Here is a 12,226-nt window from a genome sequence, read left to right as displayed (position 1 = left end):
GGTGATGCATGTGAGGGCCGTTAACTTTTGTTTGTCCTCTGTGTGAGCTGCTACATTTGACCACCGTGTGTTTAAACATGTGAGAGTCAAAACAAAGAGCGTGTGTGTGTGTGTGTGTGTGTGTGTGTGTGTGTGTGTCTCAGTTGTGTGGTGTTATGTGCATTCGGATGTGTTTGTGTCTGTGCATAGAGAATATGAGCAGCACAGAGGATCAGGGTGGGATCTGTTTGCGTGTCTCGGGTTTGTGTGTGTTGGTGGGGGGAGTTATTGTGTCTCCTGGGAGGGGTGTGTGTTTGTGTTGAGCGGAGGGGTGTTTGCAGGTCTCGTAATTCTCTGCAGGGGTGGTCTGGGTTTAGGAACAAGAGAAAGGAGGGCTCTGTGGGTGTGGGTGTGTGTCTATATGTATATATTCTGACACACCTTCCTGAGCTGGCACAGTGTTGCAGAGATTGAGAGAAGAACAGGAGAGGTCACAGGGAGAGAGTGAAATGAGAGGAGACAGGATGAGAGGGCAGGAGCCGACTTTTTGCTCCACAGTGATCATGACACAGTTCTAAGACTCTGAGAAAAGGATTTCATCAAAGCTACAGCCTGAGGTAAGAACATCATCAGAATTCCTCACAGGACTTGGCCCTTGTTCAGGTTGACTTTAGTATCTCCATTTCATGTAACTTGTTACATCTCCTCACGTCTTTTTTTTTTAAATTTTGATCTGTTTCTGCCTTTGCCTGAGATTTGACGCAGAACCTATAAAGGTTTTTCTTGAATTTGCACCCCCTCCACTGTGCTGTAAGAATAAAAATCTGTGGCAGCAGCACACTCACAGAAAAAGGTGTTAAAATAGTTTTTTTGGATAGTTAGTTGGATGAGCATCAGAGGAGATAAAATTAAATACCGTGACATTTTGGTGTTATTCGCAGGACACATTAGTCTCAGACTAAACTTCTTGACTAATCTGTGTGTGGCCAAACTTTGACTTATTCTAAGTATGCAAGTGTAACGGATGTGCACTCACTCCACCCATAAAGGACGTGCTAACCAACTTGCCAAGCGGTTGTCAGCCTCTTGGAAAGTTGGTTAGCACGTCCTTTATGGGTGGAGTGAGTGCACATCCGTTACACATGTAGAGCACTTAACAGTGTTTGTTAGTGTGGGAAAGGTGTGAAACTCTCACTGCTTTTTACTTTATTTTCAGAACATCTGAGACGAGCTGCAGAGGGAGAAGTGAAAGGGGAAAGAAGGACAAACTATCCACGGTGCAGTGAGAGTCAAGTCAAGGTTTATTTATATAGCACCTTTAGCCAAGGCGCTTTACAATTACAAACACATACATTTACAATTAAATACATTAAATAAAAGCACAATAAAATAAACATAAAATATAATAAACAATCTGTCATGATGAAACAATCAGTCAGTTAGGAGAGTCTCCATTGATTCTAATGGCAAATAATCTCATGTAGAAACACTGGAGATGGACAGACAGACGTCAGACTTCCTCCTCGTCTCCCCCTCTCCCTCCTCCTCTCCCTCCTCCTCTCCCCCTCCCCTCTTCCACTGCGACTACACCGACTGGTCCCCCTCCTTCTCCATCATCCCATCTGTCTACCTGCTGGCTTTCCTGGTTGGTTGCCTCGGCAACGGCCTGGTACTCTGGGTCTACCTGGACCGAGCGGAGGGGAGGAGGAGAGAGAAAAACCAAGCTGAAGCCGGGGGGGTTTGTTGTGCCAACATTTTCAGACCCGGCCAGCGGAGCGTCAACAGACCTGGCGGAGCTCGGCAGAAGAGAGAGAACCCTAACCCCAACTCCTCCACCTCCTCCTCCTCCTGCTCTCCCTCCTCCGCGCCTCGCCCCTCTCGCTCACTAACAGACTCTCTGATCGCCAGCTTGGCGTTGGCTGACCTCTGCTTCCTGGTGACCCTCCCCCTGTGGGCCGTCTACACAGCCATGGGCTACCACTGGCCCTTTGGGCAACCCCTCTGCCAAATCAGCAGCTTCCTCACCGCTCTCAACATGTACGCCAGCGTCTTCAGCCTGAGTATGCTCAGCGTGGAGAGGTACTGGGTTCTGACTGGGCGCCGCCACTCGGGCCACCACGCCCCACGGAGGGGTCCCAGTAGCAGGGCTTTGTGGATACTTGGGGGCGTCTGGGCCATGGCGGGGGTGTTGGCACTCCCTGGTTTGCTGCTGCGCTCTGTCCAGGAGGTGGAGCTGGACTCTGAATCTGAGGATGATTGGCAGCTGGAGCCTGCTGACTCTGGATCAGTCTTCCTCTCCTGCCAGATGGATTATTCTATGCTAATAGGAGAGGTGGCGGAGGAGGCAGACAGGGAGAGGGCAGAGATGTGGTGGACAGCTGCCTTGAGTCTTAAATCAACTCTAATTGGCTTCCTGCTGCCTCTTGTCATCCTGCTGGTCTGCTACTGCTCACTGGCCCAGCTCCTCAGCAGGCATTTTGGACGGGGCCCTCGTCCCGACCGCAGACGTCAGCGCAGACTCCTCAGGGTCATTGTCACCTTAGTGCTGGCCTTCTTCCTGTGCTGGCTGCCCCTGCATGTTAACAAGACTGTGTCCATGCTGCTGGAGTTTGGTTTTGTCCCATATTCCTGTTCTTTGGATCAGATTTTATTGGCAGCTCAGCCCTACGTCACCTGTCTGGCTTACCTCAACTCCTGCCTCAACCCTCTCCTCTACGCCGCCTGCGATTCGTCATTCAGGAAGAGATGCAGAAGAGCTCTCCTCGTGCTGTGCAGGATGAGTAGAAGAAGAGCAGAGGGGGGGAGAGAGACAAAGAAGGATGAAGGGCAGGGAGAGAAGGAGGAGAGGAGCTCGGCTTTTCCCACAAGAACACAGGAGGAAACAGGAGACAGGACGGAGGAGGAGATGGTGGGGGAGGTGGATGGTGTGGTGGCTGAGAGGTGAAACACAGCCCAGCTTCCAAGAGGAGGAAGAAAGGGTTACCTTAAATCTAAAGTCACCTTGACATGTTACACAATGTGACATTTTCAGTCATTTCTCCAGTTGTTGAAAACAATCAACATCCACAGCAGACTCAGACTCTAAAAGAAACTGTGTCAAATGTCAGTATTTTCAAAAATAAACATCTATCATTAAATAAAAATCCAGAAACATCCCACGTCTGCACAGTTCCCACAGGAAAGATGCCACCACATCCCCAGAGACGGTCCCTGGCTAAACCAAATATTTCTGCTCATATGATTTGTTTATATATTTTAGCTATATACCCTGGGTTGTTTATTGATTTGTATTGCACTGTTTTTATTTTGTCATTGTTTTTCCATTAAATGAATCCTGTAAACTCACATGTCTCACAATTCTCATGGTCTTTCTTTTTTTCTTTATTCAGCTATATGAAAAGTAGATATGGTATGTGGACATGGTAACATGTGTAAAAAGCTCCTGAAGAACAAAATCCAATTCAAAGTAACATTGTCTCAGGACCAAAGTACATGACAAAATATCGGACGAAAGTAACAGACACAGTGAGTGTAGAGTTCTTATGTTTTCTCCTTTTTATTCCAGTGAACAAATGAGTGATGTTCCTCAGACTCTGCTTTTATTTCCACACAGCAGCGCCGCACTCCGCCCAGAAGGTGGCGCTGATGGTCCATGAAACTGTTTGCCGACCGCCATGAAACTAGTTTGACTTGACTCAACTGTCCACATGAGCCCACCACACCGTTTAGCCTGTAGCTATTTTGCAAATCAGTAACTTACTGTAAGTCTGGCTAGCGGCTCACTCTTCTAGTCTGTTTTTGCGGTATCCCTCCACTGTTTGCGTTTCTGCCACAGACAGAAAGTAGTGCACTGCAGAGACTGGTGCATGTGTTGTGGTCCCACTCACTGCTGGACTGGTCTGAGGGATAGTGAAGATGGGAACAGCGCTGATCTATGATGAGGAGATGACCAACTACAAACTGCTCTGGGTTGAGTAAGTCAACATAGTTTGGTGCACACTGCACAGCTAGCTGTTCAAACTATCTGAGTTGAATTGGCTCCCCCGTGTTTACACAGTCTATGGTTTACACACTCTGCTCGTCCCTCTGTGTTTAGACTTTACTGATCTCTGTTATTACAGGTAACTTTACCTCAGTGCTACTGTAAGGTCTGATAACATAGTTGATACTAGGATTAATGTCAGGGAAACCAACGTGTTATTTTGGCTAAATATTGTTTTATCATATTCTTGTACGAGCCAGTAATTAAATAATTACGTAATAATCTTATATTAATGTAACAATCTCTTTAATCAGTAGAGTTAAATTATTTAATTACGCTAGTGTTAGGCATAGACTGTATGTGTTAGGAAACGAGTTTGCCGTTTGTTGTTGCCAGTCGAACCACTTAGTGAGAAGCACTCACTTCCGCTAGCTTCCTAAAGTTCAGTCCACACAAATCATGGTACAAATACGTTTAATTTACCACAATGTTTACAGTCAAACTAACACCCTCACATCTTAAACTTTTGTCATTTTTTTCATACAAATGTATTGTTATTCTGCACCTCGACATTCACTTTTAAGTACAATGTAAACAAAAATACATTTATATTATACTATACTATTTTCAATTTTTTGAATTTAGAAATTTTGGCAGTGTCATCTGTCCTGTGATTTACATTTAGCCTTATGTTTGAATACGGTTTGTGCAAAGAATGTAAAAGAAATTACTAATATTATTTATTGAAAAAAATGTATCGAACTTATCACACATGTTTAAAATGTTTCCCTTGTTGCAGTCCAGCATGTAAGATCGAAGTGCCCGAGCGCCTGACAGTAAGTCATGCAGCTTTGGTTGAGAGTGGTCTAGCTGATCGCTGTGTCTCTGTACCTGTCCGTGAGGCGACAGATGAGGACATTCTGCTGGTCCACAGGTCAGTCCTGATCCTGACAAAAAGCTCTCACATGGTTCAGATGGTTGACACCTCAACTCACCCAGTCCATGTACTTTTCTGCTGACAGTGAGGAATATCTGGAGGCAGTGAAGAAGACCCCTTACATGACCTTAGAAGACCTGAAGGAGTTCACCCTCCAATATGGTGACGTCTACTTCCACCCAGTTAGTCCAATACCCAAAGATTCTTCTTTTTTTTTTTAATCTCACTTTTGTTCATTTACTTGTGGTTGGAATTATTTTCAGGCACTGGTGATGAAAGTGGTAAATTAATTCTCATTTACTATCCTAGAACATCTACCACTGTGCCAAACTGGCTGCAGGAGCCGCTCTGCAACTGGTGGACAGTGTTATGACGGGGAAGGTGAGGAATGGCATGGCTTTGGTCAGGTGAGGCTGTTAAATCAGTGATAGCGCAGCAGTGCTAATATATACTCTAATGCTGCATGCTGAGTGTTTGATTGTCTTCTGTGAGGCAGTTTGCTTTAGTGCGGGAGGATTAGTCCCTTTATTGTCAACGGAATTAACTGTACGACATCATTAGTCATTATATTGATTTGTTTATTAGTTCATGAGGAAAAAAAATCATGACTCATATGACTTCTCTCTGTCACAGACCACCAGGACACCACAGTATGCGTAGCGCTGCCAATGGTTTCTGTGTGTTCAACAATGTGGCCATAGCAACTCGATATGCAAAGCAAAAGTATGGAGTAAAAAGGTGATGTGAATTTATCCGTTTTGTTTGTTTATTCTTGACAAAACCCACTGTATTGATTCTGTCTCTGTATATTTATTTTCATCTTAATGGGTTTTCAGAGTGCTGATAGTGGACTGGGATGTACACCATGGTCAAGGGGTCCAGTTCTGTTTTGAGGATGACCCCAGGTGAGTCTCTTATGGTCCTGAATGTTGATGTTGTCCTGTCTAACGGTTTAATGAGCTCTGCATGTTTCATGTTGTCCCAGTGTGCTCTACTTCTCATGGCACCGCTACGAGCACCAGAAGTTCTGGCCTCAACTTAGAGAGTCAGACTTTGACAGTGTCGGCAAAGAGAACGGAGCTGGATTCAATATAAATGTACCATGGAACCAGGTGAGTGAACAATTATTTGATCAATGCTTCGGTGTTTCTTGCTTTATCTTAGACTCTAAGATATGATATAAAGAGATAGTGCCTTATCACCTTAGTACAAACGTGTAATACTACAAATGTATATTTCTAAAAATGCTACAAAAACAATGAAACATTTGAATACATTACACATAAGACTGCAACATCTATTGATAATTAATTTATTGTTTTTATCAGTCATTTGAGTCATTATGATGAATAGAAAAATGCCTGTGCACAGCATCAGTCAAAGTGCTGGTATTGTAGCAAAAGTGTAAAATGTAAAGAGAAACCAAATGTAGTTGTTACATACTGCACATGAGACAGGATTATGATGAGGATCATTTAACCGAGCAACGTGTTTCGCCTCTAAAACCTATAAAACCTATGTTGCTCCATTAAATGATCCTCTCATTATGATGATTGACCATTATAATTTCACAGAGCTCAAAGTTTTGTGTGTTTTAAGTAGTTTCCAGGGTGACCACCAGGTAAAACAAGCAGCTCTATCAACTGTCCTTGTTGTGTGCATGGTTAGTTTGTACCAGTGTTTGTATATCAGAGGTTGTGTTGTGTTTATTCTCAGGTGGGAATGCAGAACAGTGACTACCTGTCAGTCTTCTGTCATCTCCTCCTGCCGGTGGCGTACGAGGTGAGACAGGAACATTCACACTCTGCTGACAGACGCTCTGACGTGTTTGATGTGATTCACCTGAGCTTGTGATTCTTTGCCACAGTTTTGCCCAGACCTGGTGTTGGTGTGTGCAGGCTTCGACTCAGCCATCGGTGACCCAGAGGTACTGGATATAAAGGAGTGTAATGAAAAACATGCATATTTCTGCTGATCCTCTTTGGTTCACTTTGAATTTAAGTTATACATGACCAACCTTTGTACTCATGTCCCTTTATCTGCTCCCCTCATGAGTTCTTATGATTCATGACATGTGTAAAACTGTGTCCAGTGCTTCTCTTCACTAGGGCATAATAATGGATATCATAATGATGTTAGTGCTAAACTAAGTGTTATTTCCAGGGTGAAATGTGTGCTACTCCAGACGTCTTTGCTCACCTCACTCACCTTCTCATGAACCTTGCGGGAGGCAAATTGTGTGCTGTGCTGGAGGTCAGTTGTTGTCAGATTAAATATTCTCATGGTGTATATTCTTGTAAGCGAAACAGAAATGTATGCAAGTTGCAACAGATCATTTATTTAAAGGGATAGTTCAACATTTTGGCAAATTGGCCCATTGCCATAATCCCTATAGTGTTAGGTGTAGGTTTGTTACCTTTAATTGTCGGTGTAAGATGTTGTTTTCGAGGTAACCCTCATGCAAAACCACTGATTCATGTTCCCGTCGGGGGCAGTTTTTCGGCAAGCAGTCTCTGCATTGCCTCGAAAACAACTCTGTCTCGTAACGTTCCGCTATTATCTCATAGCGTGGTGAATGTGCAGGTCACAACTTGTCTATCAGAGCGTTTTGCAGTTGTTGGATTGTGTATTTGATGAGTCTGATGAGGGAAACCAAGAAATCCCATTAGCCTCCGTAGCGTAGCTCTGAGCAGCTCGTGGCTCTGCTCCCCTGTTCTAAAAATAGCTTGCACCAGTAATTAAAGGTAACTAATCTACTCCTAAAACTATAGGGATTATGGCAATGGGCCAATTTGCTAAAATATTGAACTATCCCTTTAAATAAACACTTGCCCTGTTGGAGACATTATCACCCTTTTCTGTTGTATCCAGTTGATTATATTTAAGGCTAAATGATCTTTTTTGAAAAATATGTTCACATTCGTGTCATTTTTTGCAGTGCAGGTAGTCAGGACTAGTTCTACATAGTTCTGACAACTCGTGTGAGTAATGTAACAGAGAGTTGTTAAAGGTTTTACTGTGATCTTCCAGGGAGGCTACAACTTGACTTCCCTCCCCCAGTCTGTGTGCCAGACAGTTCACACGTTGCTTGGAGATCCTGCACCTCGACCTGTAAACCTCGATGGACCCTGTAGAAGGTCTTTCTCTCAATCAGTTGATTTTAGGTGTCAAACCTTGTCATGTTTGTGTGTTACAAATGTAGTCAAATGATTTTTCTCTTTTCAGCGCACTCGAGTCCCTTCACTGTGTCCGGTCAGCTCATAGACGGTTCTGGTCCTGCCTCAAACATGCAGGTATAACGTCGTCCATGTAATTATATTTGATCTATTACTTAAATGAGGAGAAGGACAAGTTCAGGCTGCACATCTTATTGCCAGAGTGAAAACAATAAAAATAGTCTTTAGGGCCCGACCAAAATGGGGCTGATACCAATATTAGGGAGTAATAAATTCTAATAAATGATAAATTGCTTTTTTTTTTTTTCAACATTCCCTACACATCTGTATTGGAGACAAAACATTTTACTGTTAAACAATGGGTAACCCATATTATCTGACATGGCCCCAGTGCAGCAATGCAGACAACTTGGAACATGTAAAATAAATGGAATGAACAAGAAAATGTATTATTTTAAATTGTCACTTTTCATGTTTGACTCTTGATAAAATGTTTGATCGCTTTTTTCCTCCAGCTGATCTACCCACCTCTGATATCAGCACCAAGCGCATCAAATTGGCAGAAGAAGAAGAAGAAGAAGAAGAAAAAGAAAAGCCGCTGGATAAAGGAGAGGGAGAAGAAGAGAAAAGTGCAGAGGAAAAGGTTTGGCCGGAGCCTCCGAAACGCCCCACTCCTGCTGTTCGTACTGCGGCGGTGCTCCCTGATGGTGTGGCCTGTCCAGATGGATGTAAACCCTTTGATTCATCAGAGGATCTGCACCCACCCGCACTCAACACACTCAAGTATGCAGTTATTTATAGTACTGAAATGTATTACTTATTATTTACATGGGAAAAGTTGGTGCTTACATTTACAATACAATTAAATGTTTGAGTCATGATATCATCTTTGACAATATTACATTAATAATGTGTTTCAGGGAGAAGTTCCTTAAAGATGCAGAGGACAGTGCTGCCCTCTCAGCCGTCTCCAGTCTTATTGCTCTTGTAGAGAAAATGGACAAGAATGAGGTAATATTCAGTTCTGTGCTTCTTACCCGGTGCTGGGATGTGCTCTGCTTCTGAACACACTGCTGCCTTCACTGACCTGCAGACACGAGGCTGCAGGCTTCTATAATTACATTTAATTACTGCCTCTCAGATCTGCAGCGGCTTGGCGCTGGTTCATGATGTCTCCATGGCGATGAAGTGTGTTGTCCACCATGCAGCATCTGCACTCAACAACCGGTATAGTGATGTTTCTCGTAACTGTACATTCACTGACTGGATGTTTTTGCTAGACTGTAGATGATCTTGCAGAAAACATTATGTACATAAAGGAGTGGTTCAACATATTATGAACTATGCTTTTGCAGCTTCGTCCTAAGAGATAGATAATAAGATTGATATCATTCTAATGTTTGCAGCTATAAATGAAACATTGACAGTATCCAATGGTGGGAATTTCACTTGAAGCTGGATGATAATTAAAGGATCATTTTGATTTGACGAGGCTTTCTCTTATTGCAGGGTTTTGGTTGTGTGTGTTGGAGATGGGAAGGTACCATGTCACATCACTGAAGACGGGTGATTATCATTTGTGATTTAAAATGTTTCCTTCAGCAAATGAAAAATGCAAATTGTCAGCAAAAGCACAAACAACATGTTTTTGTCTGTAGGAAAACGTTGGTGGTGCAGTTCAGCAACAAGGAGTCAGAGGAAGAGAAATGCAAATATTATGTTCCTGTGTGTCTGAAGAAGGTACTGTGTTATAATAGGAACAAATCATAATTCTGAGGATTTGTCACTTTATATTCACTAGTTATGAGGACTCTACCAGATTCTAGTTCACTATCACTGATTTGTTTTCTTTCTTTGTGTTGTTGTATTTTGACAGTTTTTATATCAAGACAACATCAACACTGTGGCCATAATGTTAACTATGTTCACAGAATCCTGTATTGGCATGATAACTGAAATCCTGTACAATATAAATGTATTTTATGTTTTTGGGCAATTGAACACAACCCACTTATAATTTGTTTGATTCAACACAAGCTTGAGTTTTACAGAGTAATTTTTTGGGATATAGCAGTAATGTAAAATGTATATCCATATTGAAATATTGATTATACATTTTAAATACAGTACATATTGAAATAATGCCAGAAGGCTTCCAGAAATGTTGTCTTGGCTACATAGTCCATGACTTGACATGATTTATGATTTATTTATGATGTATTTGTTGTCCTGCAGGGCCTCAGCGAGGTGTCAGGGCTCATCCAGACTGTGCTGGGCCTCCTCCTGCCTTTGGGATATGAGTACGACCCCAGTCTGGTTCTGTTGGTGCGTATGTCAAATACTGGACTGTCAGAGAGTGTGTGGCTACAGCTGACAGGTCTGCTGCAGGGCCTCGCACAAGGACACACACTGGTGCTGTTGCAGGTAAGAAGGCCTGGGCCGGTTGAATACAATTACAGTGAATACTAACACATTTTTGTGTGGAAGTACAACTTTTCCACTTTAAATTAAGAGCTGTCCTTTTCTGTCAGGATGGTGAGGAGGCCTGTGTCGGCCCCACAGCCTCCTCCCTCCTCGGGAGCCCCGCCCCCTCTGTGGGCCAGCTTCTAGCCCCTCTACCAGAGGACGTGGAGTCTGTGGAGAGTCTGAGACACAGGCTGAAGGCTGACTGGAAACTACTGCAGACCACAGGTGAATGCATGACAGCAGCATCAGATATGAACCTGACACACGATCTGAACAACTCAGGGTTTTTAAAACTGAGTTTCTGTCTCCTGAAAACAGCACAAGAAACTGGAGGAGATGATGAGCATTGACGCTGATCCGGCTGATTTTGTATAAAAGAAAATGTCCTGTAACATTTCAAAAGTCTTGATACAATTTTGTATTTTTGCTAAGTTTTCAAATTTGTAAAAATAATTGTAAGTCTCATGGTTGAATAATAAGGGTTTTTGATACATAGATAACACATAGCTTAGTTTTAATGCTGTAAACATTTGTTCACATCAGCACTGTTTGGACCATAAATTGTATAATGAATTCTGATGAGATGAAAACATGTATTTTTTTACACCTTCAAATTAAACAATAATGTTTTGGGGAACAGACTGATTTGCTCTTTAAATAATACAAAAAAGATAGTAGGTGAAATCTCATAGACCCTCAAAAATTTGAGTCAGATACCATCAGTGAACACAATAATTTGTTATGACTGTATAATAAACCTGGCTTTGGTCGTATTACTCTAAGTCTTTATTATTATTTTCTCATATAATTTATTAATTCTATTAATAATTTATTTAATTCCACTTATTCAAAACCTGAAATACTGAAAGTGTCCAGTAATTATTTACCAAGTGCATGAATATGTTTACATTGAGTATCACATTTTTGTCAGTGATTCCCTTCAATACTGATAGAGAGACTTGATGGCTGAATTTATGGATGGGTCAATCACTTAAAGCAGAAGTAAGCGGAATGTGTGTGTTAATATAAGTCTTAAATAGTAATATCTTCCGACAGCAATCACTTACATAGAGTGTTTGCAGCCAAGGGATGTACGTGAATGTGGTGACGTAGGGACGAGGACCAATAGATCCATGACGAGGGCAGGGGCTGCTAACTCCATCGGCTGACAAGAAGTTATCCAAAACGACCGGATCGCTTACTTCTGCCCTCGTCATGGATCTATTGGTCCTCGTCCCTACGTCACCACATTCACGCGCATCCCTTGGCTGCACACACAGCCCTTCATGCCGTTCTCTCTCCTCATTGGATAAAGCTTGTAGGATACAAGGAAGTATACAAGAAGTTTTCTCCTCGGCTTGCAGCGGAGCGGAGTGACTGACAGACCCGTGTTTCGGACCAAACACTCTATGTAAGTGATTGCTGTCGGAAGATATAACTATTTAAGGCTTATATTAACACAAACATTCCGCTTACTTCTGCTTTAACTAAATTAAATGTCTATTAACATTTAATCTAAGACTTTTCTAAGACTAAATCTTTAGACTTTTTTTTATCAACGTTATTTTTTATGTATTTAATTAATTGTTTATTTTTAGAAAGCTAAAAACTGTGCCTTTTTAAAACTTGTCAACACCTCTCATCTGAATAATGTTTTACATTTTATAACTGGATGTGAAAAGTTAC

The 12,226-nt window shown here is 42.3% G+C and overlaps 2 protein-coding genes across 5 annotated transcripts; both read left to right on the top strand.

Moving 5' to 3' along the window:
- Positions 1–1,474: 1,474 nt before the first annotated feature.
- On the top strand, positions 1,475–2,923 carry aplnr2 (apelin receptor 2; the record flags this gene model as incomplete). The annotated part of the gene is made up of 1 exon (XM_083973500.1): positions 1,475–2,923. The coding sequence occupies one exon, from the start codon at positions 1,475–1,477 to the stop codon at positions 2,921–2,923; it is 1,449 nt and encodes a 482-aa protein (XP_083829626.1).
- Positions 2,924–3,762: 839 nt separating this feature from the next.
- Positions 3,763–11,219, top strand: hdac10 (histone deacetylase 10). 4 transcript variants are annotated; one of them, XR_014595432.1, is made up of 21 exons: positions 3,763–3,953; positions 4,761–4,895; positions 4,984–5,080; positions 5,208–5,305; positions 5,532–5,636; positions 5,735–5,803; positions 5,884–6,010; positions 6,615–6,680; positions 6,766–6,825; positions 7,062–7,151; positions 7,929–8,035; positions 8,124–8,191; positions 8,590–8,857; positions 8,995–9,085; positions 9,216–9,301; positions 9,584–9,640; positions 9,733–9,814; positions 10,310–10,498; positions 10,606–10,765; positions 10,859–10,983; positions 11,053–11,219. XR_014595432.1 is itself a non-coding variant. In XM_083973038.1 (20 exons), exons 1-20 carry the CDS (start codon positions 3,895–3,897, stop codon positions 10,888–10,890), a joined length of 2,046 nt encoding a protein of 681 aa, XP_083829164.1. In that variant the 5' UTR covers positions 3,763–3,894; the 3' UTR covers positions 10,891–11,219. The 4 variants fall into 4 exon arrangements, 3 of the variants coding, with proteins under 3 accessions (XP_083829164.1, XP_083829165.1, XP_083829166.1); XM_083973038.1 differs by having other exon boundaries at positions 10,859–11,219; XM_083973039.1 differs by having other exon boundaries at positions 3,843–3,948; positions 10,859–11,219.
- The last annotated feature ends 1,007 nt before the right edge of the window (positions 11,220–12,226 follow it).

The sequence above is a fragment of the Trachurus trachurus genome (assembly GCF_905171665.1).
Source record: "Trachurus trachurus genome assembly, chromosome: 6".
In the NCBI taxonomy this organism is placed as follows: domain Eukaryota; kingdom Metazoa; phylum Chordata; class Actinopteri; order Carangiformes; family Carangidae; genus Trachurus; species Trachurus trachurus.
This window is presented reverse-complemented; position numbering and strand designations above follow the sequence as displayed.

Excerpts from the sequence above, each read along its gene's own strand:
- hdac10 (XM_083973038.1), top strand. The coding sequence starts at position 3,895 with ATGGGAACAGCGCTGATCTATGATGAGGAGATGACCAACTACAAACTG. Across the intron at positions 6,011-6,614 it reads TAAATGTACCATGGAACCAG|GTGGGAATGCAGAACAGTGA; the intron begins GTGAGTGAACAA and ends GTTTATTCTCAG. Across the intron at positions 8,036-8,123 it reads CTCGATGGACCCTGTAGAAG|CGCACTCGAGTCCCTTCACT; the intron begins GTCTTTCTCTCA and ends TTCTCTTTTCAG.